Source organism: Microcebus murinus, chromosome 16 (genome assembly GCF_040939455.1).
Source record: "Microcebus murinus isolate Inina chromosome 16, M.murinus_Inina_mat1.0, whole genome shotgun sequence".
Taxonomy (NCBI): Eukaryota; Metazoa; Chordata; class Mammalia; order Primates; family Cheirogaleidae; genus Microcebus; species Microcebus murinus.
Genome location: NC_134119.1, coordinates 42,631,504 through 42,654,029, shown reverse-complemented (window position 1 = coordinate 42,654,029; position 22,526 = coordinate 42,631,504). Strand labels below are relative to the sequence as shown.

Here is a 22,526-nt window from a genome sequence, read left to right as displayed (position 1 = left end):
ATTTCATGCACCAGGAGCTAGCCAAGTGCTTTTGAAGGGTGATATTGCAGAATTCTTATAACTGCAGCTTTATTAGGGAGGGAGGTACATTTATCCTCAATTTCCAGATAGGGAAACTGAAGCTCAAAGAGTCGAGATAACTTGCTCAAAGTCACATGGGTAGTAGGTACTGGAACTGGGACAAGGCTCAATTGTCTCACTCCAGAGACACAGTCCTTGATCTTGCTTGTCCCACCTACATATTGAAGAAAGATGGGGCTAAATGGAAGGCCCCTGGAGCCACATGGCCTGCAGGTTCAGGGCAATGGCGTTTGGAGAACATCAGCAGATGCACTTATTTGTATCTTCACCTACACTTCCTGACACCCTCTCCTGACTGCTCCCCTCTCCATTATAGGTGACTGGTATCCCATGCTGCACAACTCTCCCAGAGTGGGGCCCTGAGCCTGGTCCTACCCCTCAGAGGTCCCAATTTACCTTTTTCTGTCCCCTGCCCTTCAACACACACAAAATCAAATTTTTTCTCTAGGCTATTCTCAGTGAGTAGTTCAGAAAGCCCTAGTTTATACTAAGCTGTGAATGACTAGTGGAACCACTGAACACTGCTGGTAAGTGCTACTTACTAACTCAAAATAAAGCTCCAAATTAAAAACACAATGTGCAATCACCTCACACCTGTGAGAATGGCTATGATCAAAAAGATAAATGAAAAGTTTTGGAGAAAATGTGTAGAAAAGGGAACCCTGGTACACTGTTGATGGCAATATAAATTAGTGTAGCCATTATGGCAAATGGTATGGAGGTTCCTCAAAAAATTAAAAATAGAGCTGCCATATGATCCAGCAACCCCACTAGTGTGTGTATATCCAAAGGAAATGAAGTCAGTATGTAGAAGGGATGTCCACATACCCATGTTCCTTGCAGCATTGTCAACAGCAGGCAAGATAGAGAATCAACCTAAGTGTCCATCAACAGATGAATGGATAAAGAAAATGTGAGTTAGAAACATGATGGACTGTTATTCAACCTCAAAAAGGAAGGAAATCTGTCATTTTTGACAGCATGGATGAATCTGGAGGACATTACATTAAATGAAATAAGCCAGGCATAGAAAGACGAATGCTGCATGATCCCACTTCCATGTGCCATCTAAAAATGTTGAACTCATAGAAGTAGAGTAGCATGGTGGCTACCAAACGATGTTGAGGGGGAAAGGGGCTGGTGAGATGTTTGCCAAAGGACACAAAATTTCAACTGGACAGGAGGAATAAGTTCAGGAGATCTATTGTACAACATGGTGACTACAGCTAATAACAATGTAGTATATTCTTGAAAATTAACAAAAGGATAGATTTTTAAGTGTTCTCACCACAAAAAATGATAAATATTGAAGTAATGCATAGAGTAATGCTCAATTTAGCCATTCATAATGTACACATTATCAAAACATGTTGTACATAATAAATACATACAATTTTTATCAAATAAAATCAATATTAATAAATAGAACCCTTACCCTAACTCTGAACCCCAAACCCCTAATACTAACCCTAATCCTAACCCTAGCCCGAGTGCCAACCTTAACCCAAGCTCTAACCAACTAACTCACACTCTAACCCTAACTCTAACCCCTAAACCTATTTCAAACCTTAACCCTAAAAAAGAAAATACATTTTTTAAGAAGAAGAAACAAATAACCTTAGAAACAACAACAACAAAAAACCCCAACATGAATATCCAGTTGGAATTACAGGCAGGTGAGAGAGAGGTCTAGATAGCCCATCTCCTTTTTAGAAGGTGAGAGAGAAGAGGAAGAAGATTCTGCATCGTATACTGGTTCTTCCCATGATATCTTCCCATGTCCCCATCTGGGACAGTGGGCTCTAGGTACCCCACTAGCTAAAGGTGAGAGCTAGTCCCCAAAATAGGACATGGAGCCTCTACAACTTAAGGTTGGTTATGTAACCCGCACACCCCAGGACGTTGGGCTGGCCCAAGGCATGGAACTAAACCCAGAGAAACTTGCTCCCCCTTGCCCTATATTCCCACAGCCCATTCATGGATAATCCTGTCTCTCAGGCTTGGCTGGAACTCCTGGGCTCTGCCTATGTAACCTCCCCACCCCCTTATACTGCTGAACATGAGGCCCCCAAGAGGAACAGAAGCTGAGGCTTCAGCCTCCTGTGTGTACCCCCAAGAGCCTCCTGGGCGGCAGGAAGTATTAGGAGGCTGGACTTCCCACCCAGCTGATCTCCTCTTCCAAGCCATTAACTAGTTGTGAGTCCAAACTGACACTCATGGGTCAGAGTCAGCCTTCAGAAGCATTTTCTTGGTACTTACAGTGCCTTTTTCTTTTTTTTTTTTTTCTTTTTTATTTTTTGAGATAGAATCTTGCTCTGTCTGGAGCATAGTAGCATCATTATAGCTCACTGCAGCCTGGAACCTCTGGGCTCAAGCAATCATCCTACCTCAGCCTCCTGAGAAGCTGGGACTACAGGTGTGGGCCACCATGCCTGGCTAATTCTTTAAAAATTTTTTTTGTAGAGACAGGGTCTCACTGTGCTTCCCAGGCTAGTCTTGAACTCCTGGACTCAAGTGATCCTCTTGCCTCCGTTTCCCAAACTGCTGGGATTACAGGTGTGAGCCACCGTGCCTGACCACTCACAGTGCTTTTTAACACATTAATTGCCATGAGAGTTGTGTTTAACTCACTCTAGTTTTGATCCCAGGGCTGTGTGAAGCATACGTAAAACCTTACTTGTTGATGTTCTTATTGTTATAATTAATTCTAAAAACATGGATTAAATGAATATAAGTCAATTAATTTCATTTTTCTATTTATCTTTACCTGTAAATTACACTCAAAGTTTTTATTCTATTTTCATAGTAAAATATAGCACTTGAAGTTTTTATTCTATTTTCATAATAAAACACTGGCCCCAAGGAAAATTTTCTGGGTGTTTTTTGTATGGCATTCAATGTGTTAGATTTGGATTATTTTACACATAAATCTGGATTTCTGGCCTCTCTTGAGAAAACCAGAGGGCCGACATTCATTCTTGGAAGACAACAATCGGCTAGAACTGAGGTGGCAGCTTTCCCTCCTAAAAGGGGTTTATATTATCCAGGTCTGTTACAATTCCTGCCAGTCCCACCTGTCCAACACCAGGCCCACTCGCTCCCTTCATCCCTGTTTGGCCCTTTAGATTTTTGTGACTGAGCTGTTTTTCTATGTTGTGATCTCCAAGATGTCCCCAATGAACACCAAGGAACAGGTGTTCCTGTATTCACACCCTTGAGTAATCGCTCTTGAGAGCTGGGCTTACTGACTGGCTTCTAATGAATAGAGTATGGCAGAAGTGATGGGCCATCACCTCAAGATTGGGTTATAAAAAGACTGTGGCTCCCATCCCTCTTGCTCTCTCCTGGATCGCCTGCCCTGGGAGGACCTGACTGTCGTGTCCTGAGGCCAGCCCTGTGGAGAGACCACGTGGCAATGGACCGGAAGACCTGCCAAGCAAGTGTGTGAGGGGTATCCATCTGAAACATCGGGGCGGGCGGGGAGGGGGAAGTAAAGTTTGTGAGGGGATTCCCCACCGCACCAGCCAAGTCTTCAGCTGAGACCGTGGCTCTGACTGACAACTCAGCCCAAATCTCACAGGGACCTTGAGCTTGAGGCTCTCAGCTAAACTGCACCCAGATTTCTGACACACAAAAAATATGAGGTATAAAAGTTTTCTGTTTGAAGCCACCAAGGTTTAGGGTACTTAGTTACATAGCCATCGATAATCCAGCCCCAGATTTGGTTGTGGAAGTAGTTTTCTGCTTACAATGCAAAGACATTTGAAAAACTGTTACCATGGGGAAATAGCCTCCATCCAATTCACCTCTGACTGTTGGATGTCCTGGTGACAGCCACAAGTTAGAATGACAGGCTTTCTGCTTCTGAAAGACAAGCAGGAGGCACCTCATTCCAAGCTGTGAGACGTGACAGAGAGGGTCTCTCAAATTGAACCTCCGCTGCCGGGCTGGGCCCGCGAACAACCCCAGCTGGTTTGTGAGCCCAGGTTCGGGCATCTCTCCACAGCCTGAGTGGTTTTGAGGCACAGGGGACTAATGTCCCAGTAGTTAAAACACATTTTTTTCTCGGTCAGTGAAGACCAACTCACACCCTGTCCCAGAGGCTGGCAGCCACCCAGGGGAGGGAGCCCCGCACACTTGCTGAGGCCGGGGAGGGCAGGCCGGCCCCGGAAGCCCAAAGGCAGGTCCTGTAAGAATTAGAATTGTCACACTCGTCCCCTTCTGGCCTCATTCTTTACTATAAGAGGATCCCTTTCAGGGTCAGGGCTGTGTGGTGACAAAAGGGAAGAACGGGTTCCTCACGGGGGAGCTATGAGTTATGGATTGCTGTTTTATTTCCGGGTGCTACATCGGACCACAGCTGGGCCTTCATAAGTAACGCGTCTACCACAATTTTCTCTTCAGACAAAAGTAAAGGCAGATACCAGCTCAGCCCACGAGAGTGCCACTGTTAGTGGGTGAAGTGCGTCTGTCCTGCCTGGAAGGACAGTTGGGGGCCGATGGGGAGAGGAGGAGGGGGAAAGAGGGGAGGTGGTGGGCAAAGCCTGGGGGCCAGGGATCGGTGGGATTGGATCCCTGGAGCGGACCCTTGGTGCTGCTGGCGGGAAGATGGAAGCACAGCCTGCAAGTCCCCGAACGACATGAAGAGCGCAGACTTGGTCCTGTGCCCAGCAAGACCCAGAGTCTTCCAGCAGGTTGGCGTGGATGGATGGAATGGTTTGGGAGAAAACACACACACACACACACCCACCCACACACACACACACACACACACACACATTTGGTGGTGGTGTAGATGGACTATGAACACACAAATGAAAGAATGAGAACCTAAGTAGGAAGGTGGACACAGGAGAGGGAAGATGGGCATGGATTTTGGAGACACGAGGAGGAGTTGTCAGCATAGGGATGGTGGGGCGGGGGGAGGGAAGGGTGCCTTGGGGAAGCGGTGGGATGCAGGAAAAGGAGGGATCAAGGATGGCTTTGAACATCCCTGTCCCGAACTCAGGACCGCCTAGAACTTCTCCAGCCCACATGATGTCTTTCTTACACAAACTCTTTCATTCAACACGCCTTTGAAATCTAATAGCAATAGGTGTTCACTTCTATGACTCAAAAACAGAAAGCTCTGGCTGCCTTGCCTAGGGCATCAACCCCCTGCCCCTGCCGTGTGTTTTGTAGAGCAGGAAGACATCATTTTTCACAGATGGTTGTGGAAAATGAACAACCGTGCTGCAAAAGGCTGTGGAAAATGTATTTGTCCAGCAAAGGGTGCACATGGCCAGAGCCTCCAGGATGTGATTCCAGGTGAACAAGAACCACGGGGCATGCTCAGTTATCCCAGAACCCTCAGACGATCCGTGCGTTACCCTCACGCCTGCTGTCCTCCGAGGTATCTGAGTCATTTTCGTGAGCCAGGACAGATGGGAAACCACAAATCAAGGCTTCCTACTCATGGTCAGCAACTGAGGTTTAGAAACACAAACTGGATGGGGGAGGATAACAAGGAAAAAGCGGTCCAGTGACGGCCTTTCAATTATCTGTGCTTTACACAAAATCACGTGAGCACTAACAGCCAAGAAAGGGACACTACACGTGTGGAATTCAGCTGTGAGCCAAGAATGCACCCAAGAATCCCCGTGCTTTATGACATGATCCCATCCAGTTATAGGGCAATACTGACGTCGGTGAGAAACGCACCACGGTAGCAGGAGGGTCACTTCGAAACTGAGCTCCACCCGCCCCCTCCTAGACAGTCTGGTGCCAACCTCAGCTCTCCAGCCAAAGGCCATTTCCTCAGAAAAGAGTTCTCTGGAACCCCAGGTTAGGTCATACGTTCTCAGAGCCCTTTTTACTTCTCACATGAAGCACTATTTCCTTTCGGAACTTACAATTATGTGTTTGGTGTTGTCGTTGTCTGATTAATATCTTTCTTTGCTACCAGACTAAAAGTTCCATGAGGTCAGGTGTGGCTTCTGTTTTTTTTTTTTTTTTTTTTCCCTCTCCCTGGCTGAGTACAGGGCTTGGCTGATCACAGGTGCTGAAAAGATGTGAGTCAAAATAAAGCAGGGACAGTGGGTCCCTGGAGGGGCTGAGTGACAAACCATCTCAGCACTGAACTCTCCTCCAGCTTGTTAAAAATGAACTTCCAAAGAGTCAGTACTAAACGTCCAAAGGGCAGTTGACCTCATCCTTGCAGATAACTACACGCCTAACTCTGGTGACTATGAAATAGTCGTAGCAAAGAATCAAACTGTCTATAAAAACGAGGAAAGAAAGAAAGTATAAAGTACCGTGTTTCCCTAAAAATAAGACAGGATCTTATATTTATTTTTCCTCAAGAAGACAACCTAGGGCTTATTTTCAGGGATGTGTTGTTTTCCCCTCAAAGCCTCAGCTTGCAGCACGCACAGGATGGCCGGGACCTGACAGGGGGAGCCGACCTTGTTGGTGGGGCTGCCCGCACCTTTCTGGTCACCTCTGGAATGGTAGCTGTCACGATGGGGCAGATGAGAAGGGCTGCTCGTCTTCTTTCCCGCTCCGCGACGAAATGCATGGGTTGTGCAGATCTGCTGCATAGCCACGCCCATCACTAGGTCTTATTTTCGGGGTAGGGCTTCTATTGTGCAAATTCTTAGAAATCCTGCCAGGGCTTATGTTATGGGTAGGTCTTATTTTCGGGGAATCATGATAATTATATCATTTACATGAAACATCTAACTTCAATAAATTAAACAATTTAAGCTCGGCAAAAAAGGTATACACACACACACATACAGACAACCAGTTAAACAGTGCAGGCCTTTTTGCCAACATTGTCCTGAAGACTATTTGACTCAGGAGGGGTTATAAAGTAGGACTCGCCCTCGGCAGGTTCAGGCAGGCCCCTCACCTCTAGCCTGAAGGATGCTTTCACGGAGCACAGGCCAGAAATACAAGTCAGCTCCTTTGCCTGCTTTCCCACTGAAAATTACAATGAAAACAAACATGATTTTCCCAGAACTGCAGAAAAAACTGGCTACAACGGACTTCACGATAGGTAGTGCATTGGGTCTGACAGGGCACCTTCCTTACGAATTTTCGAAGGTAATTTTGACTAAAATTTTCTTCTTTTGCTTTGACTTTAACATCTAAATACTATGGAAGATGCAAACACCACTCTGCTTGCCGAGCATCGTAAGGTGGTAATTATGGACTAGCCGATATTTAAGCTGATTTAGGCGGTGTTTTGGGTTAAGGAAGGGTTTGTGATCATCCCTTCTACCAGGGGGAGATAAATATCTCAACATAAGAGCAACCCAGGAACCTAGCGGGTGGGAGTCGGAAGAGCTGGTGGGTTTGGCTCTTGGTCTACAGGAGACTTGAGGTGCTCCCCACCTCTCGCCTGCCTCCTGGGGGTGGAGGTTGTACAGGTCTGATTAAAATTGAGTAAATCAGCTGAGAATTGAGACTACTTATGTCCACATAGCTTAACTATTAGGACTGAGAATTGAGACCATCTGTGTCAACACAACTTAACTCTTTCTTCCAGGATGTACTTGCCCAGAAAGTTAAGTTAAGCCCTTACACCAGTAAATAACTTCACGGCTTGCTGCAGGAAATAACCTCCAAAAAAATTGGTCCTGGCAAACAGTATGCTCACCTGGGAAAACAATCCACTTATCAAACAATGATTTACTTGTCAAGACTCACTCCAAGACCCTAGTCTTGCTGTATCCACCAATCCCAAGCTATCATGTAACACACTTCACTGAAGTCCGTTCAGTTCTCCAGCTTGAAAAATGCAGCTTGAAGGACTTGGGCCTAGACCCCCAAAACCTATAACCATGCCTCGAAACCTCCCCTCGCTTAGGCACTGATAAGACCGTGAGCTGGTGCTGCTCTCGCTTACTTTATTGAGTAGGTTTAATGAATTTAGCTTTGCTTTATCAACAGGTTTCTTCTGACAGATTTTTATAGAGTCGATGGTTGACCATAATCAGTTTTGGTCTCTTGGAAACAGGAGACATGTAAATAAAAGTTAATAAATACATGCAATCCATAGGGTTGACGTAATGATTAAACATGGTTACTTTTCCCCAGCAATAAAGCAATCAAGTGCCTTTAGTGTTCGTCCCCAGGGGATAAGAACTGGTATCAAAACACCTGCCGGGGACAGATTTCAAACACACATTTTACCACCTTTATCACATGATTCCATATTTTCCAAATTTTCTACAATGAGGATGCATTAACTTGAGGGTGAGTAAAAGGAAATGAAGTCAAAAGCCACAAGAAGAGAATTAATTCCCAAGTACACATTAGAAATGACCACGGAGTCTTCATTAAACGCATACACACAGTATCTAAAATACCCATTTAAAATCTTGTCTCATTGAGCAAGCAAAGTAATGTAATCCCATTAACATCAATATGAATACAGAAAAGTACAGTTTTAACCTAGCTGCTTTGTTTCTCTCTTGCCTTAGCATCAAAAGCCTTTGGGGGTATTGGACAAAATACACCAGAAAATAACATTTAATCAGGCTAGGGTGAGGCCCAGGAATCTGTTTGTTTTTTTTTTTTTTTTTTTTTGGAGCTTAAGTGATTCATATAATCAAGGGGTAGAACACATGAGACTTTAGCATTAATTTATTGGAAGGCAAAGTGCAGCTTCCACCATAAAACTGTGCAGCTGAGAAAGGAAAAGCTGAGCTGTCCACAGATAAAAAAGCCCCAGTGTCTTACACGGTCTCCCTGCTCCTGAGTCCTGTGCCTGCACCAAAGTACGAAATCACAGAACCTCCAACCTGCTGGAAAGCGCGCTAGCAGGCAGAGGCTGGGCTCAGACAAGCTCCCTTAGCGGGGCTCAGACAGCAGCGCCCAGCGCCTGCAGCTCCCAGGCAGCCAGGCAAAGGGAGCAAGCCCAGATCCCCATCAAGGCTTCTTTTTACCTTAAAGAAACTTCCTCGCTTGTCCAGACTGCGGGCGCCCATGGTCCAAGCTGACATTTCCCCCGGTGAGGCTCCACTGCACGCCGGGGGCTCCTGAAGGTAGAGACATTTTTAATGGTTAGTCCAGCCTGTAGGAAATTCCTTTCTAAGCCACAGAACACTCACAACAACAGTCCTGCCAAGATTTTTTCCGTCAACAACACAGTGCCATTTATTTCCCACCAAGCCCTTACATCTCCTTTCAGCCTGATTTCCTGCCCAGGCCACAGTTCCTCATTGGCGCCCCACCTCGCTGCCCCCAGTCCCACCTCTGAGGCTGACGTCGCCGGCGGTGCTTAGGACGGCGGGAAGCATAATGATTGCTTTGTGTGTTTGCTTGACCTCACGCTGAAGTCCAAAAGGGACCAATATTAAATGTCCCCATAATCTGCTCCGAAAGCTTATAGACTGAATGCGGCTGATCACAGAGGGACGGCCAAAGAATGAAGTCCTGTATGTCCCAGGAAGTCCTGTTGGAAGGGGGTGAGGTCATTCTGAGCTCTGTTAGCCCTCTCCCCCAGGCAAGGTCAACAGAAGGGCACTGGGAAGAAATCCCTCTATTTTTCTCCTTAGAAATCAGAACTATTTGGATGAAATCCTGTGTCACTGTTTACAGAGATCAGTTCATGGAAGGGGACAACATGTAAACAGCTCTGCGATCATCCAAGGGGGTGGGGGGGAACTTTGGAACGTGGAGAAGAATGTAAAGGCAGCGTAACAACACAGTTCTGAATCATAACTGTGGCTATTCGAGCTTGGAATTTCCCCTGCTGGGTCATCGAAACCCAATAATCCTTCTCTCTGGGCCACAAAGCCTTCAACATACCCTTCTAAGTTAAATGCGTACACACCTCGGGCAGCGGACCTGGCTCAAGCCTGCGTGCATTGAGGGGATCAAGGGGAGTGTCTCCAAACCCTTCCTTTCCCAGTGAAGCTGTCCCAGGAGCAAGAATAAAACCAAAACCACCCTCCCCTTCCTCATCCAGCTCTTCTTGCCATAACATACACAAGACGTAGCTTCCCCCAGGCATGACCGTCACAGTGGAAGGACAGTAAAAGAAACAGTAAGTGAAAACATCTCTGGCACCATTAAGGAGTATTAAAAGCAGTCCAGCTGCAGGGGTGAGCTGGGGGAGGCACCAGAGCCCAGGCAGCCACTGCAGGTTTGCTAAGGCTATTATTTCATTATTAGTCAGGTGGCAGAGAGCCAGCGGCACAAAAGGGACATCTAGGGTGGCATTAGGGATATTTGGACAAGTGAAAAAGCACAAATCCATTCCCAAAAAGTGCACATGAGCGGGGGCGGGGGGAGCAACTTTTGCACAAAGGCTCCTTTTGGCTCCGAATTTGCCTCTCTGCTCGCACACGCAGAGAGCTGTGATGATTCGTTCGTGGAATCTCATCTAGGAAAAAACAACGACACAGCGCACTCCCGTCCCTCCTTCCGGGACCTTCACCTATTTGAGTCATTGCTCCACGGCTCGGTCACTTTAAAGGTTCAGTGGCATCTTTCCTCCCTTTCCTTCCACTTGTGATCCCACCGGGACGAAGGCCAGCGTTCCAAACCCCTCCTGAGAAAGGAGCGTGCGATTCTGCTGACTGAGGACGTTCGGGTCCTCGGGCTCATCCCTCACGAGCTAAGTCTGCCGCAGGTTGGAACAACTCCAGAAGGAAAACACAGCGGCGTGCTCAGAACCGAGAGCAGAACGGGCACCGCGCTCACACCGTGCAGTGCAGACGGTGACCTGTTTAGACCCAGAAGCACACGAAGGAAAAAGCGTCCGCTGCTTTGAGCCAAGCCTGATGTCTGTGATGTCTGTAATTCCTTTTCTTTCAGACGTTTTCCCAGCAGGGAATTCGACTTAGCCTGGCAGTGCAGGATTTGCTAAAGGAGAGCCAAGACTTCGTTCCCCATCCAGACCTAAGTTTCTTTGTTCTGTTCCGAAGTTTTCCATACACGAGCCCTTTCTGATGAGCCAGGGCAGGCAGAGGGTTTTGCCTATAGCAGTGGAGCAGCTTGGGTTCCAGAAGTGAACTATGAATAGTTCGTTTTAATTAGCTGCCTGCAAACCGCACGCATGCACTTTAACCTCAAGTAGTCGCAATTCACCATCCATTTTGGATTCCATGCCGGGCAGGCAGATTCTTCAAGAGATGCAGGTGGCATCTCTCCTTCCTCATAAGTCTGCTCCAAGGCAGAGATGAGAGCAGGTGGCAGGAACACACCCCGGGGGCCACAGCAGGTACATACCATCCCACAGAATGAAATGCTGGGGACTGTCCAACAGCTGGAGCAGACAGTGCGTAGCTTATTATTATTTCTAAAAATAAAGCTTTTAAGAGCCCCACAGAAGTTCTGGTTCAAGTTCTTTCCTGTCGTACCTATGGTTTTCTTCCCAAACCATAACCTCTAATGCCTTGACTCGATATTGACAGCAATTAAGTACAATTTAAAATGATAACTTTTCCTTTCCACTCACGGTTCCCCATCCCTCCCGGCAGATGTCACCCCAGCAATTGCGTCCTAAAACCACCCTAGTAATTGGCTGGAGAAGGAAACGAAACGGTACCGTGGCTTGAGAGGCTGTGAAATTCCTCCAGAATTATACCGGTGGCAGCTAGCTCTTTTCCTGGTTGTCCCGAAGGATAAAGCAGATTCTTGAAAAACAAGCCCAGTGCCTCTGTCCCGTGGATCTTCCCAGATGCTAGCTAAAAGCTAGCAAAAAAAAAAAAAAAAAGACAGCCCTAATGGAACGAAGGACACTGCAAACATTTTGGAGCTGCCAAGCGCTTTCAATAACACCACTGAAAGAATGTAAACGGAGCTGGTCGGCTAGCCCGGGCTAAAGGACAAAGGAAAGAAGTAACTATTCCTCACTCTCCCGGGAATACCAGGCTCTGTCGCTTTATAGTAAATGTAGCGGTGGCTTTCCACGTGGCCCTGAGACGGACTGTTGAGGTGAAGGAAGGTCTGTCCTTAAAAATGGAAGGGACTCCCGAGTCCTCTGGCTGAGCTCCAGGCTGCACCGGCTGCCTGTGGAACGCTGCTCAAGGCTGGTTCTCCAGCCCATTCTACTGGCAGCCACTGAGGCCAGGTGCCAAGGCCACCACCTGGACCTTGGCTGTGGGCTGGCCCAGTGGGATTGACACACAGAGTCCCCAATTTCCAGTTGACTGCTCAACGGAGCTGGGTTGAGTCACTGGCATTCTTTCAGCGTTCGCTCTGCCTGGGCACGGGCCAGATCTTGGCAAGATAAAGGGTCTGAGATATATTCAGAGAGGGGCTTGTTCCCTTCCCCTCCCCTTCCCTTCCTTCCCCTCCTCTTCCCTCCCCTCCTCTCTCCTTCCCTCTCCTTCTCTTCTTTTAATTTATTTAGCCAAACCATATCCTTCCTGTTTTATTTTATTATTTGGATTGACAACTGAAAACCGTATATATTGTGGTGTTTTGAAATATATGTACATTGTGGAATGGCAAATCAAACTAATTAATACATGCATTGCCTCACACACTTGTCATTCATTTGTGGTGAGAACATTTGAAATCTACCCTCTTAGCAATTTTCAAATATACAATACATTGTTACTAACTACAGTCACCATGTTACACAGCAGATCTCTTGGACTCATCCCTCCTGTCTAACTGGAAGTTTGAATATTTTGACCAACCTCACCCCAATCCCTTGTTCCCCCCTTCCTATTTTATTTGCTTTAGGTCACAAGTGCAAACCCACAAGAGAAGCAGCAATTTCAATTATATTGGAATCCACCACTCACAAGTCCGATTTAAAAGACTCTTGGTGTATTCAAGCTGTGGGTTTTCAATCTCAAACTGCGTGAGAGTTGGCTACAAAAGCTTTCTAATCACTTCCTTTAGTTTTTCTTTTTAGCAGTTGAATGAAGCAAGACAACATGGACTTCAGTCTTGGTAAACAAGACCTCGTTATTATAATTATTTTACAGCCAAATTGACCCAAGTAGGAGAAAGTGACTCACCCCAGGGGACCTGTCAGGTCAAGTCCAAATCTGAGAAATGCACTTCACGTTTTTGCCTGGTTCCTTAGCCTGCTCCCACAGCGACAGGTCTTCTTTCTTTTTAATGCTTTTCGTCTTTCCTAAGAGAGATTCAAGCAAGTGGCGGCGGCTCCGTGTCTGGATCCAGGGAAGGTTTCTGAATATTTCCATAATTATCTTCGTATTACCACAGATTTTACAAGTTGGACAGAAAAACGTTATTCCAGGCTCTGGCTGGACAATTCAAGGTATGTGATTAAAAAAAAAAAAAATTAAAGCATCTTGTGTCAGTATCTGACACTGGTTTTCCCCCACTCAATAGTCAAATTTTTTTTAACAGTTTCAAAATCATGAAAACTTTGCACTGAAAAGACAAATTAATTTTTGAAAAAGAAGTCAGATGCAAAGAACTGTATTTTCAGCCCCTGTACTCCTTGTTTTTTAAAATAGAATTTGGAGGAATGAGGCTCAGTACCTCAATATTCCTAAGAGTGAGTGAGGAAATAAAATAAATTCCTGTTTTTTTTTTTTTTTGAGCAGAGTCTTGCTCTGTTGCCCAGGCTAGAGTGAGTGCTGTGGCGTCAGCCTAGCTCACAGCAGCTTCAAACTCCTGGGCTAAAGTGATCCTCCTGCCTCAACCTCCCGAGTAGCTGGGACTACTCATGCGCCACCATGCCCGGCTGATTTTTCTATTATTTTGTAGAGACAGGGTTTCACTGTTGCTCAGACTGGTCTCGAACTTCTGAGCTCAAGCGATCCTCCCACGTCGGCCTCCCTGAGTGCTACAATTACGGGCATGAGTTAGTGCACCTGGCCAAATTCCATTTTTTTTTTTTTAAACAAAGTGCTGGGGGTAAAACTGTCATTTATGCCACTTATAGCATTGGCCTGGAAATGGGGCTAATTCTGGTGGAGGGCCATCCCTTCCCTCCCTGGAAACCTGGTTCACAGACTCACAGAAACTCTCACCTTGTCCACACTGTAGAAACCTTCACCAGTGCCCAGGTAGCCACTGGCTGTGTGCCTCCTCCACCCCCCCCCCGCCCCCTTCCCCCCTTGCAAGGGTGACAGGTGGGCCACTCTGCTTGTTAGAAAATCGTCCTTTTCTGGGATAGGAATCTGCCTCTCTCACTTCCCACCCAGCGCCTTCATTTTCCCCTTGGGCCATTCAAGAACTAGCCTCTTACGCATCTCTTTTCTCCACTCCTGTGGACATCCCTTATTCCTTCCTTGAGTGACAGTTTCTCCTGAACCTGTGGCTCAGGCCTTGGGGCTGGTGGCCTCTGCCCACCTGGAACACGGAGAGGCAGGAGGGAGGGGGGAGTAGCTACCTCCAGGGTCATTGACAAGTATGCGTACAATCGACTTTTGATCAACGTGGGGAGGAGGGGGCCTGCCAAGCCCCTGGCAGCAGAAAATCCAAGTATAACTTTTGACTCCCCCACACATAACAAGCTATAGCCTACTGTTATTGGTAAGGCTTCCTAAACAGTAGATCAACACAATTTTATTCATTCATGACATAGCTTTTCCTTAATTTTTTCAATATTCCTAGGCTGCATGTTTTTTCCAAGAGTTTTTTTCAAATTGTCGCAAATCTCCAAGAAAAAAACTTCCAACAAATTTATTGAAAAAAATCCATGTATAAGTGGATCCACACAGTTCAAGCCTATGTTGTTCAAGGGTCAACTGCAGTTTTAAACCTCCTCACTCGAAAAGCTCCATGTGACAAGAGGTCACAAAACACTGCGCACGTGTGCAGTGACTTCACACAACACAGTGCGGAAGCATCCTAGGCCTCCTGTGAGAAGCCACACACTCTAGGACTTCCGTGGGGTCTACTTGTTAACCTGTTAGCTCTTGAGTTTAAGAGCTTTCTTTTCCAAGACTCTCTGTCCATGATGGTAAAAGAGTCTATGTAGGTGGCTGCTTTTAATTGGAGGTTCTTGGATTAAGTCCACACTGCAGACACAAGATATTAAGTGATTCATTTTCAAAATGTTTGAATTCACTGTCTCCAGAGACCCCGAGGCAAGGATTCATGTCCAAGTATATCAGTAGAGGTGACTTCAGGTGAAACTGGTAGAGGAATGGGAATGTGATCCAGGGTAGGAAGGGCAAGTGACACATGGTACTTTACCACTGTGGGCTACTGGAGTTCAACCCTCTGAGGAGCTCTGGAAACCAGTGAAGGCCATGGCTTGGAGTTGCCCAAAAGAGGAAGGGGAGAGCTGGGGTATTTCTCCACCAACTGCCCCCCGTCACTGGCTTAGAACTGTCCCCAGGGGATGTTAGTTCACGAGAACTTCTATCAAGCACCTGTATGGACAGAATGGGCTCTAGTGGCCAACGACAGCTCCCAGGCAAAGTTGGCAGATGGCCATCAGGCCACCAAGCATGGATGTGCCAAGTGCGCATGGATATGGGAAGGACTAGAGCTGGCAACTTTACAAAATCAGGACATCGTGCATAATATGTAGATGTCAGACTTCTCTGGTCACCCTGAGCTATCCCTGCAGAGCAGCCACCGCTGGCTGACTCTGTGTGCCCCTCAGGCAGAGGTAGACTCTTCCAGCTCACCAGGACCCACAGGTCTGCTTCCCTCACGCATACGCCCTGCGTGGGTGGGAGGGACTCCCAGCCTGTGTCCCCCCCATCTCCTCAGCTGTTGGGACCAGGGATGAGCAAATACCCAGGCTAGTAATTCATCAGCTGTGCTCAGATGAAACAGAGTCTGCTGCTCAAGAATTTCAGCTGCGAGTCGCAGCATAGGTGCTTATGTTGAAAGCTGGAACTGGAGCCATGTGCCGGCTCCGTTTACGGGGAGTAGATATTCTCAGCCCACAGAAGGAGAGCCCGGCGGAGGTGGGGCAGGGGAGGGAGAATGTGCAGCCCACTGACAGTCTTGAGAAGTTTGGGCAGATTTATATTCTGTTCCATTAACTACGCTTTGACCACAATCGCTTCAGAAGGAGACCATGAGATCTCTGAGGCAGGTAGGACATTTTTATTTTGAGACAAGAGTCTCACTTTGTTGCCTAGGCTAGAGTGAGTGCCGTGGCGACAGCGTAGCTGACAGCAACCTCAAACTCCTGGGCTCAAGCGATCCTACTGCCTCAGCCTCCCAAGTAGCTGGGACTACAGGCATGAGCCACCATGCCCGGCTAATTTTTTTCTGTATATATTAGTTGGCTAATTAATTTCTTTCTATTTATAGTAGAGACGGGGTCTCGCTCTTGCTCAGGCTGGTTTCGAACTCCTGACCTTGAGCAATTCACCTGCCTCAACCTCCCAGAGTGCTAGGATTACAGGCGTGAGCCACCTCGGCAGGCCGAGGCAGGTAGGACTTTAAGACGCTCGTCATCATCTTAACTAGATGTTTAGCTCAAAGATCTGGGAATAAACTAAGCACATGCTGATAAAGAAAAAGCCCATTAAATCAGAAGACTACTTGTACGTGTCTCCTTTGATAAGGATTTCTTAGATGAAATAGAGAGAGAGAGAGAGACTTTTGGACCATGGGAGGGAAGATGCTTCAATTTGAAGGTGAGGAGGACAGACAAGAGCCATGTTTAGACCACTTTTGTCACTATTGCAAAGGTGAGTGGAGGCTTTGATTTTTTTTTTCTCTCTCTCTCTTTTTAATTTAAGTTCCTTACTTGAATGAAATGCAATTCATTCAGTTTTTCTAAGCATGGGACAGAGTTATGGACTATTGTAAAAATCTTTGTATGCTGTTAATCTGATCTTTGTGACCTCAAAGGACATTTTAAATCCGTGTTTAATAAACACAAATATTTTATTTGGTATTATACCAATATTGATAATTTTCATGGAAAAAATATTTTCTGTAGCAAACTCCATAAAGCCATCTTAATTCTTTGGTCAGTTTTCTTATGCAGTATGGTGAAACTAAGACTTTTTTCAGTTTTATTTTAATTTTATACCTTTCTTCCTTTTTTTTTTTTTTTTTTTGAGACAGAGTCTTCACTCTCTTGCCCGGGCTAGAGTGCCGTGGCGTTAGCCTAGCTCACAGCAACCTCAAACTCCTGGGCTCAAGCAGTCCTTCTGCCTCAGCCTCCTGTGTAGCTGGGACTACAGGCATGCACTAGCATGTCTGGCTAATTTTTTCTATATTTATTAGTTGGCCAATTCATTTCTTTCTATTTTTAGTAGAGACAGGGTCTCGTTCTTGCTCAGGCTGGTCTCTAACTCCTGACCTTGAGCAATCCATCTTTCCTAGCCTCCCAGAATGCTAGGATTACAGGCATGAGCCACCATGCCCAGCCTCTTCCTTTGTAATATAAGAAATTAAAGCTATTTTAAAGGCTTTATAGTTTTATTTGAAAAGCTTTATAGCTTTAGCTTTTATACATAGTTCTATGATCTAGCTCAAATTAAATTTTGTGTATGGTGTGAGGATTGAGGGTCTTTATTTTTTCATTTAAAATTCATTTAATTTTAACTTTATGGAAAATAGTTTTTAGGGATGAATTCTGTGCCTGGTAAACTTTATATCAGAGATGTGATTGATCAAACAGATTTTTGTCTTCATACACCATAGCCCCTTCACTATGGAATTCCCATCTTGGACTCCTCCAGTCTTGTCCTTAGTCCTAAACCAGATGCCTTCCCCATCCAAGAGTCCTCATCTTGGAAGTCAAAACTCATCCAGTAAGCATTGAAAAGAACTTCTGCCTTGTGTCTGAGACACGGCCGCCCTGTGTGCACTTTCTCTGGAGCTGGGGCAACGTTATGACCCCGCCACAACCAGCTGCTATTGACCTCCAGTTGCCGCAGATAATAGAAAAGTGGGTATCATGCCTGAGAATCACCCAGAAGCTGATCATCTTTGTAAAACAAGGCCTCCTTCTTCTTGGGTAGCTGTAATACCATCTCCAGCAAAGGGCAAACTTAGAAGTTCATGCTTTAATCTTCCTGAAGATTTTATCTTCTTATTCTTCTCCAGAAGGCTGCAGGGGATGTTGAAATCAGGAGAAATAGTTTATATCTGCCTCAATGTGGAACCAAATGAACCTCTTCATGGTCCTCACCGGCCTAACTCTAGTGGGTGGGTCTGGGCATAGCAGAGCTAACGCCCCATCATTCTGGGGACAGTCACCCAGTGGGTATATGGAACTTTGATTTATGAAGGACCTTTATTCATATATCCCCATTTTACCTGTCTGTTACAGCATCATAGGCTGGGTGGCACCCCTGTCCAATATATGAGGCTTTCCCTAGAGCTGCAAACTTCTATCTTAACCAAGCGTTTCTCCATAGACCTCCTATTCTCTTAGGAGAACTTCCTTTTTTCTCCTGTTCCCTGTTTTTAATTATATTTTCTCCCTATATTATTTCATCGGGTTATACAAAGAGAGTAGACAGACGTCAAATCTTTCAGTCGGCAGACGTGTGCTTTATTTCTGGATTGCAACTATTTATTTTGTCTGGTTCCAATAAAATAGAACCACCACCAAGGCTGAGTCTTCTTCCTCCTTTCCTACCTCCTTCTCTGTACTCAGAATTTATCTGTCTATGAAAAAGCACAAGCAGCACTCATTTTTGGTTGCTTTCTCTCAAATTTAGCTGCGAATGCTGACTTTCCACTTCACATTCCGTTCCTCTGAAGTCCTCTCTTCCTTCTTCTGTTAATGACAACACCAGGCTTGAAACCTCAGAGGGAGGGACCCTGGCCCGCCCTGCCCCCCACTTCACGCCGCGCATCAATCACTCCGCAGTTCTGCTGTCTTCTTCTGGAAACATCTCTCATCTTCCTTCCCATTCTCTGCACTCACTCAGGTTTTGGACCGTGGAGGCCTTAATGGCTTCAGCAGCTCCCCTAAGCGTCTGTGTACTGCCACTGTCTGTCTCTGCCCCGTCCCGACCTGCACCAAAGGGGCAGCCCTTGCCCAGAATTCTGCTTCCTGATTTGCAGCCCTTTTTTGAGAATTTATTATCCATATTCCCTCGTCAGGTACTGAGGGCCCCTTTTCTTCTGTATCCAGCCCAGCTTTTCAGTTGCAGCTGCTCATTTTGTCTCTGCAGCCCTCCACTCTCCTCGTCAGGCCCCTCTGCTCAATGTAACCTGTCCCCAAGGCCGAGTACGAGGCAAGTGTTGGTGTGCAAGTCGCTTATTTGGGAGGTGACTCCAGGAAACATGGCAGGGACAGGAGAGAGACACCGTCAGGGGGTCAGGAAGAGAAGCGGCAACTAAGGGTGTATTACTGACGTCAGAAAACATTACGGACGAATTTCTGGGTGTGCTGCCTGGGACATCCTTCCGGATCATCTCCACCTCCTGCTGTCTTTGAGCTACAGTCAATTCTCGTACTTCATGATACCACGTTCTATAAAGTCATTGCCAGCCGTGAATTAGGGGACACTGAACTATTGCTCCAGGAAGAAACACAGGTTTAGGTTCCTGCCAGCCCCTGGTCACAACGTTTTCATTAACAGATAAATTTTGCTTTATGTGCGTTTCTATCTTAAATCACTTTATTTAATATATAAGTTGATTCATTGATATGGAACTCACGGTCAATAGTATTATAACTCATGCCTGAACAAAGCTTATCCAGCACCCGTATTTTCTCAATAAGGCACATCACAGCCTTCTTGTGTTTAGGTAGATCTTTGACATTATGCTTAGGGTCATTTAAAACATCAAAATCATCTAAATAAAAACAAAAAAAAAGGCACAAAGATGTGAAAAAGGCATCATTAAACAGACAATAAACAGGACATTTGTTTACAGTCCGAGAACTGAAACAAGAAGGCAGAGCTTTGTTCCTCCCTAGCTAGGAATGTGTCAGGTGATTCAAACTTTTTGCCACTCCATGCCTGTGCACTAATGACCACTGAAGTACCGTGATTGCTGGGTGAGCTGGCTCACATGTGTAACCCCAGCGCTTTGGGAGGCTGAGGCAGAAGGATCATTTGAGTCCAGGAGATGGAGACCAGCTTGAGCAATATGGCAAGATCCCATCTCTACACAAAATTTAAAAAATTAGCGGGCATGGTGTTGTGCACCTGTAGTCCCAGCTACTCAGGAGGCTGAGCCAGGAGGATTGTTTGAGCCTAAGAGTTTGAGGTTGCCGTGAGCTATGATGATACCATTGCACTCCAACACCAGGAACAGAGTAAGACACTGACTCAAAAAAAAAAAAAAAAAAAGCCATGGTTATTGATTTGGGAGTTACAAATAAATTTTAGTGAGTAGGCAAATTTGCAAATACAGAATTCACAAATAATAAGGATGAACTGTATTTTCAACTCTGTAAATTGTAGAAAACTGATAATAATAAGGAATATTTCCCAAAGAGATGAAAATTTTGTTCTTTGAAGATGCAATTGATTATTGCCCTGTGGATATTGACCAGTTTTGCATCTACTTGTAAATTCATTTCAGCATTCTGAACTGCCTGTATCAAGAGTCTGCAGAGAGGCCCTGTGGGCCCAATGCATCTGCCATGTGCTTTTGTAAATAAAGTTTTATTGAAACACAGCAACCACTCCTTTACTAGTTTTCTACCTTTAAATCACTTGTGACATTTTGCTGTTTCCCTCCTTCATTAATAAGTTTAAAAAATCTTTGACACTGTTTTAAAAATATTTGTACGAACGGCAAAAAATTTATCTTTGAAAAATTTATCCTTGAAGACTGAACTTGTACAGCTGGGGGCAACTAGACCTTGATGCCATTGGAGACCGTGGAGAGACTGTGTGAGGTAAGTATATGCCAGAGTTTTCCTACTCCTGGTCAAGAAGCTGGGTCATCTATCCATCAACTACTGTTGGTCATTGTTAGAGTTACTCCTGGGGGTATTAACTCCCTGGCGCCATCGGGTGGCCAGGCAGAGAGTTGCAGTGAGAAGCCCATTGTAGTGTACTGTAAGGATGTGGGCAGGGCACAACTGCAGGTGCATCTTACCAGCACATTACATCCACTCCCACCTTTGCATTTTGAGCAAAATGTACCCCTCACACCTGCTCTGCTTCACTCATCTCAATTCTGTCCGTTCTTCAAAGACCGGCTCAAGACCGCCTTCTCCATGGACATTTCTCCAAAATGATCTAACCCCAACATTTTGCATACAAAGGAACTGAACCTCTGAAAAATTAAAAGATTTATCCACCAACCAGTGAAATAAAATTTAAGTGTCCACACTTCCTAAATCTTAGTACCATCTCCTTAAACATCACTGAAAGAAATTGGGTCTTCATTTCAGCATTCTTTTTTTTTCTTTTGAGACAGGGTCTCACTCTGTCACTCCAGTGCAGTGGCCTCATCATAGCTCAGTGCAGCCTCAAACTCCTAGGCTCAAGCAATCATCCTATCTTGGCCTCCAGAGGAGATAGGACTCCAGGCATGGCACCACACCCAGCTATTTTTTTTTTTTTCTGTAGAGATGGAGTCTTGCTCTTGCTTGGGCTGGTCTCGAACCCCTGGCCTCAAGCAATCCTCCCACCTCAGTCTTCCAAAGTGCTAGGATTACAGGCATGAGCCTGGCCTCATGTCAGCATTCTTAATTGAAAATACAGTCCCCCTGGAGCAGGGTTCCTGCCTATGATTGCTTAGAGAAGCTGTGATGTTTGCATTGATCCTGCCCCTCTAGCATAGATACCCCACACAAAAGTGGAGATAGGAAACGTTCCTTACTAGCACTGACCTATCTTTGTTGAGTATTTTCACATCGACATTCACACACTTTCATTCCCAGCCAAACCTAGACCAGCGCCTTGAAAGTGACCTAAGTTGGCAGTCCCAGGTGGGGAAGTTCTGAAGTCGTGTAATACACAGAGCAATGGTGACTTTTCTCACCTTGATCCTGCCCCCATCTCAGTGGGATCACTCTGAGGGGCTTGTTCTGTACCGTCTCCCAGAGATGCCCTGTGAGATGCAGCTCCAGTAGCCCCACTGGAAGCTAGCCTGACCACAAACCCTTTACTGGCTACCATTTCTTCCTCAACTCCACACTCGCTTGCCAAAATCCCCTTTACCTCACCCTAAACCATTTGCACTTGAATTCTGTGTTTTCTTTTCTGCCCTGGCTAGAGTGTCGTGGTGTCATCATAGCTCACAGCAACCTCAAACTCCTGAGCTCAAGCGATCCTCTTGCCTCAGCCTCTGGAGTATCTGGGCCACAGGGGAGTGCCACCATGCCTGGCTAGGTTTTTCTGTTTTTTAGTAGAGGCAGGGTCTCACTCTTGCTCAGATAGATCTTGAACTCCGGACCTCAAGTGATCTTCCCACCTCGGCTTCCAGAAGGCTAGGGTTACAGGCATGAGCCACCATGGCTGGCCTGCACTTGAATTCTTATTTCAGGGTCTGCTTCTGGCGGGACCCAAACCAAGTCAACGACACTCATTCACACACACACACACACACACACACACACACGCACACAAACACACGCTTTAATGGCTTCCCCATCTCTCACCTTCATTTTCCTAAGG

General features: G+C 46.0%; 1 protein-coding gene across 6 annotated transcripts in view; it reads right to left on the bottom strand.

Annotated features, from left to right (window-relative positions):
- Nucleotides 1-22,526, bottom strand: part of RIN2 (Ras and Rab interactor 2) — a 213,742-nt gene that overhangs the window by 91,662 nt on the left and 99,554 nt on the right. For 3 of the 6 annotated variants that reach the window (XM_076011169.1, XM_076011167.1, XM_076011168.1), the window contains one exon: nt 9,015-9,107. In XM_076011169.1, the coding sequence (XP_075867284.1) occupies nt 9,015-9,071 (57 nt within the window). In that variant the 5' untranslated portion in view covers nt 9,072-9,107. Of the gene's footprint in view, nt 1-9,014; nt 9,108-9,247; nt 9,593-11,623; nt 11,755-13,049; nt 13,068-22,526 lie in introns of those variants that run through there. The other 3 variants (XM_076011171.1, XM_012757372.3, XM_076011170.1) reach the window with 3 other exon arrangements.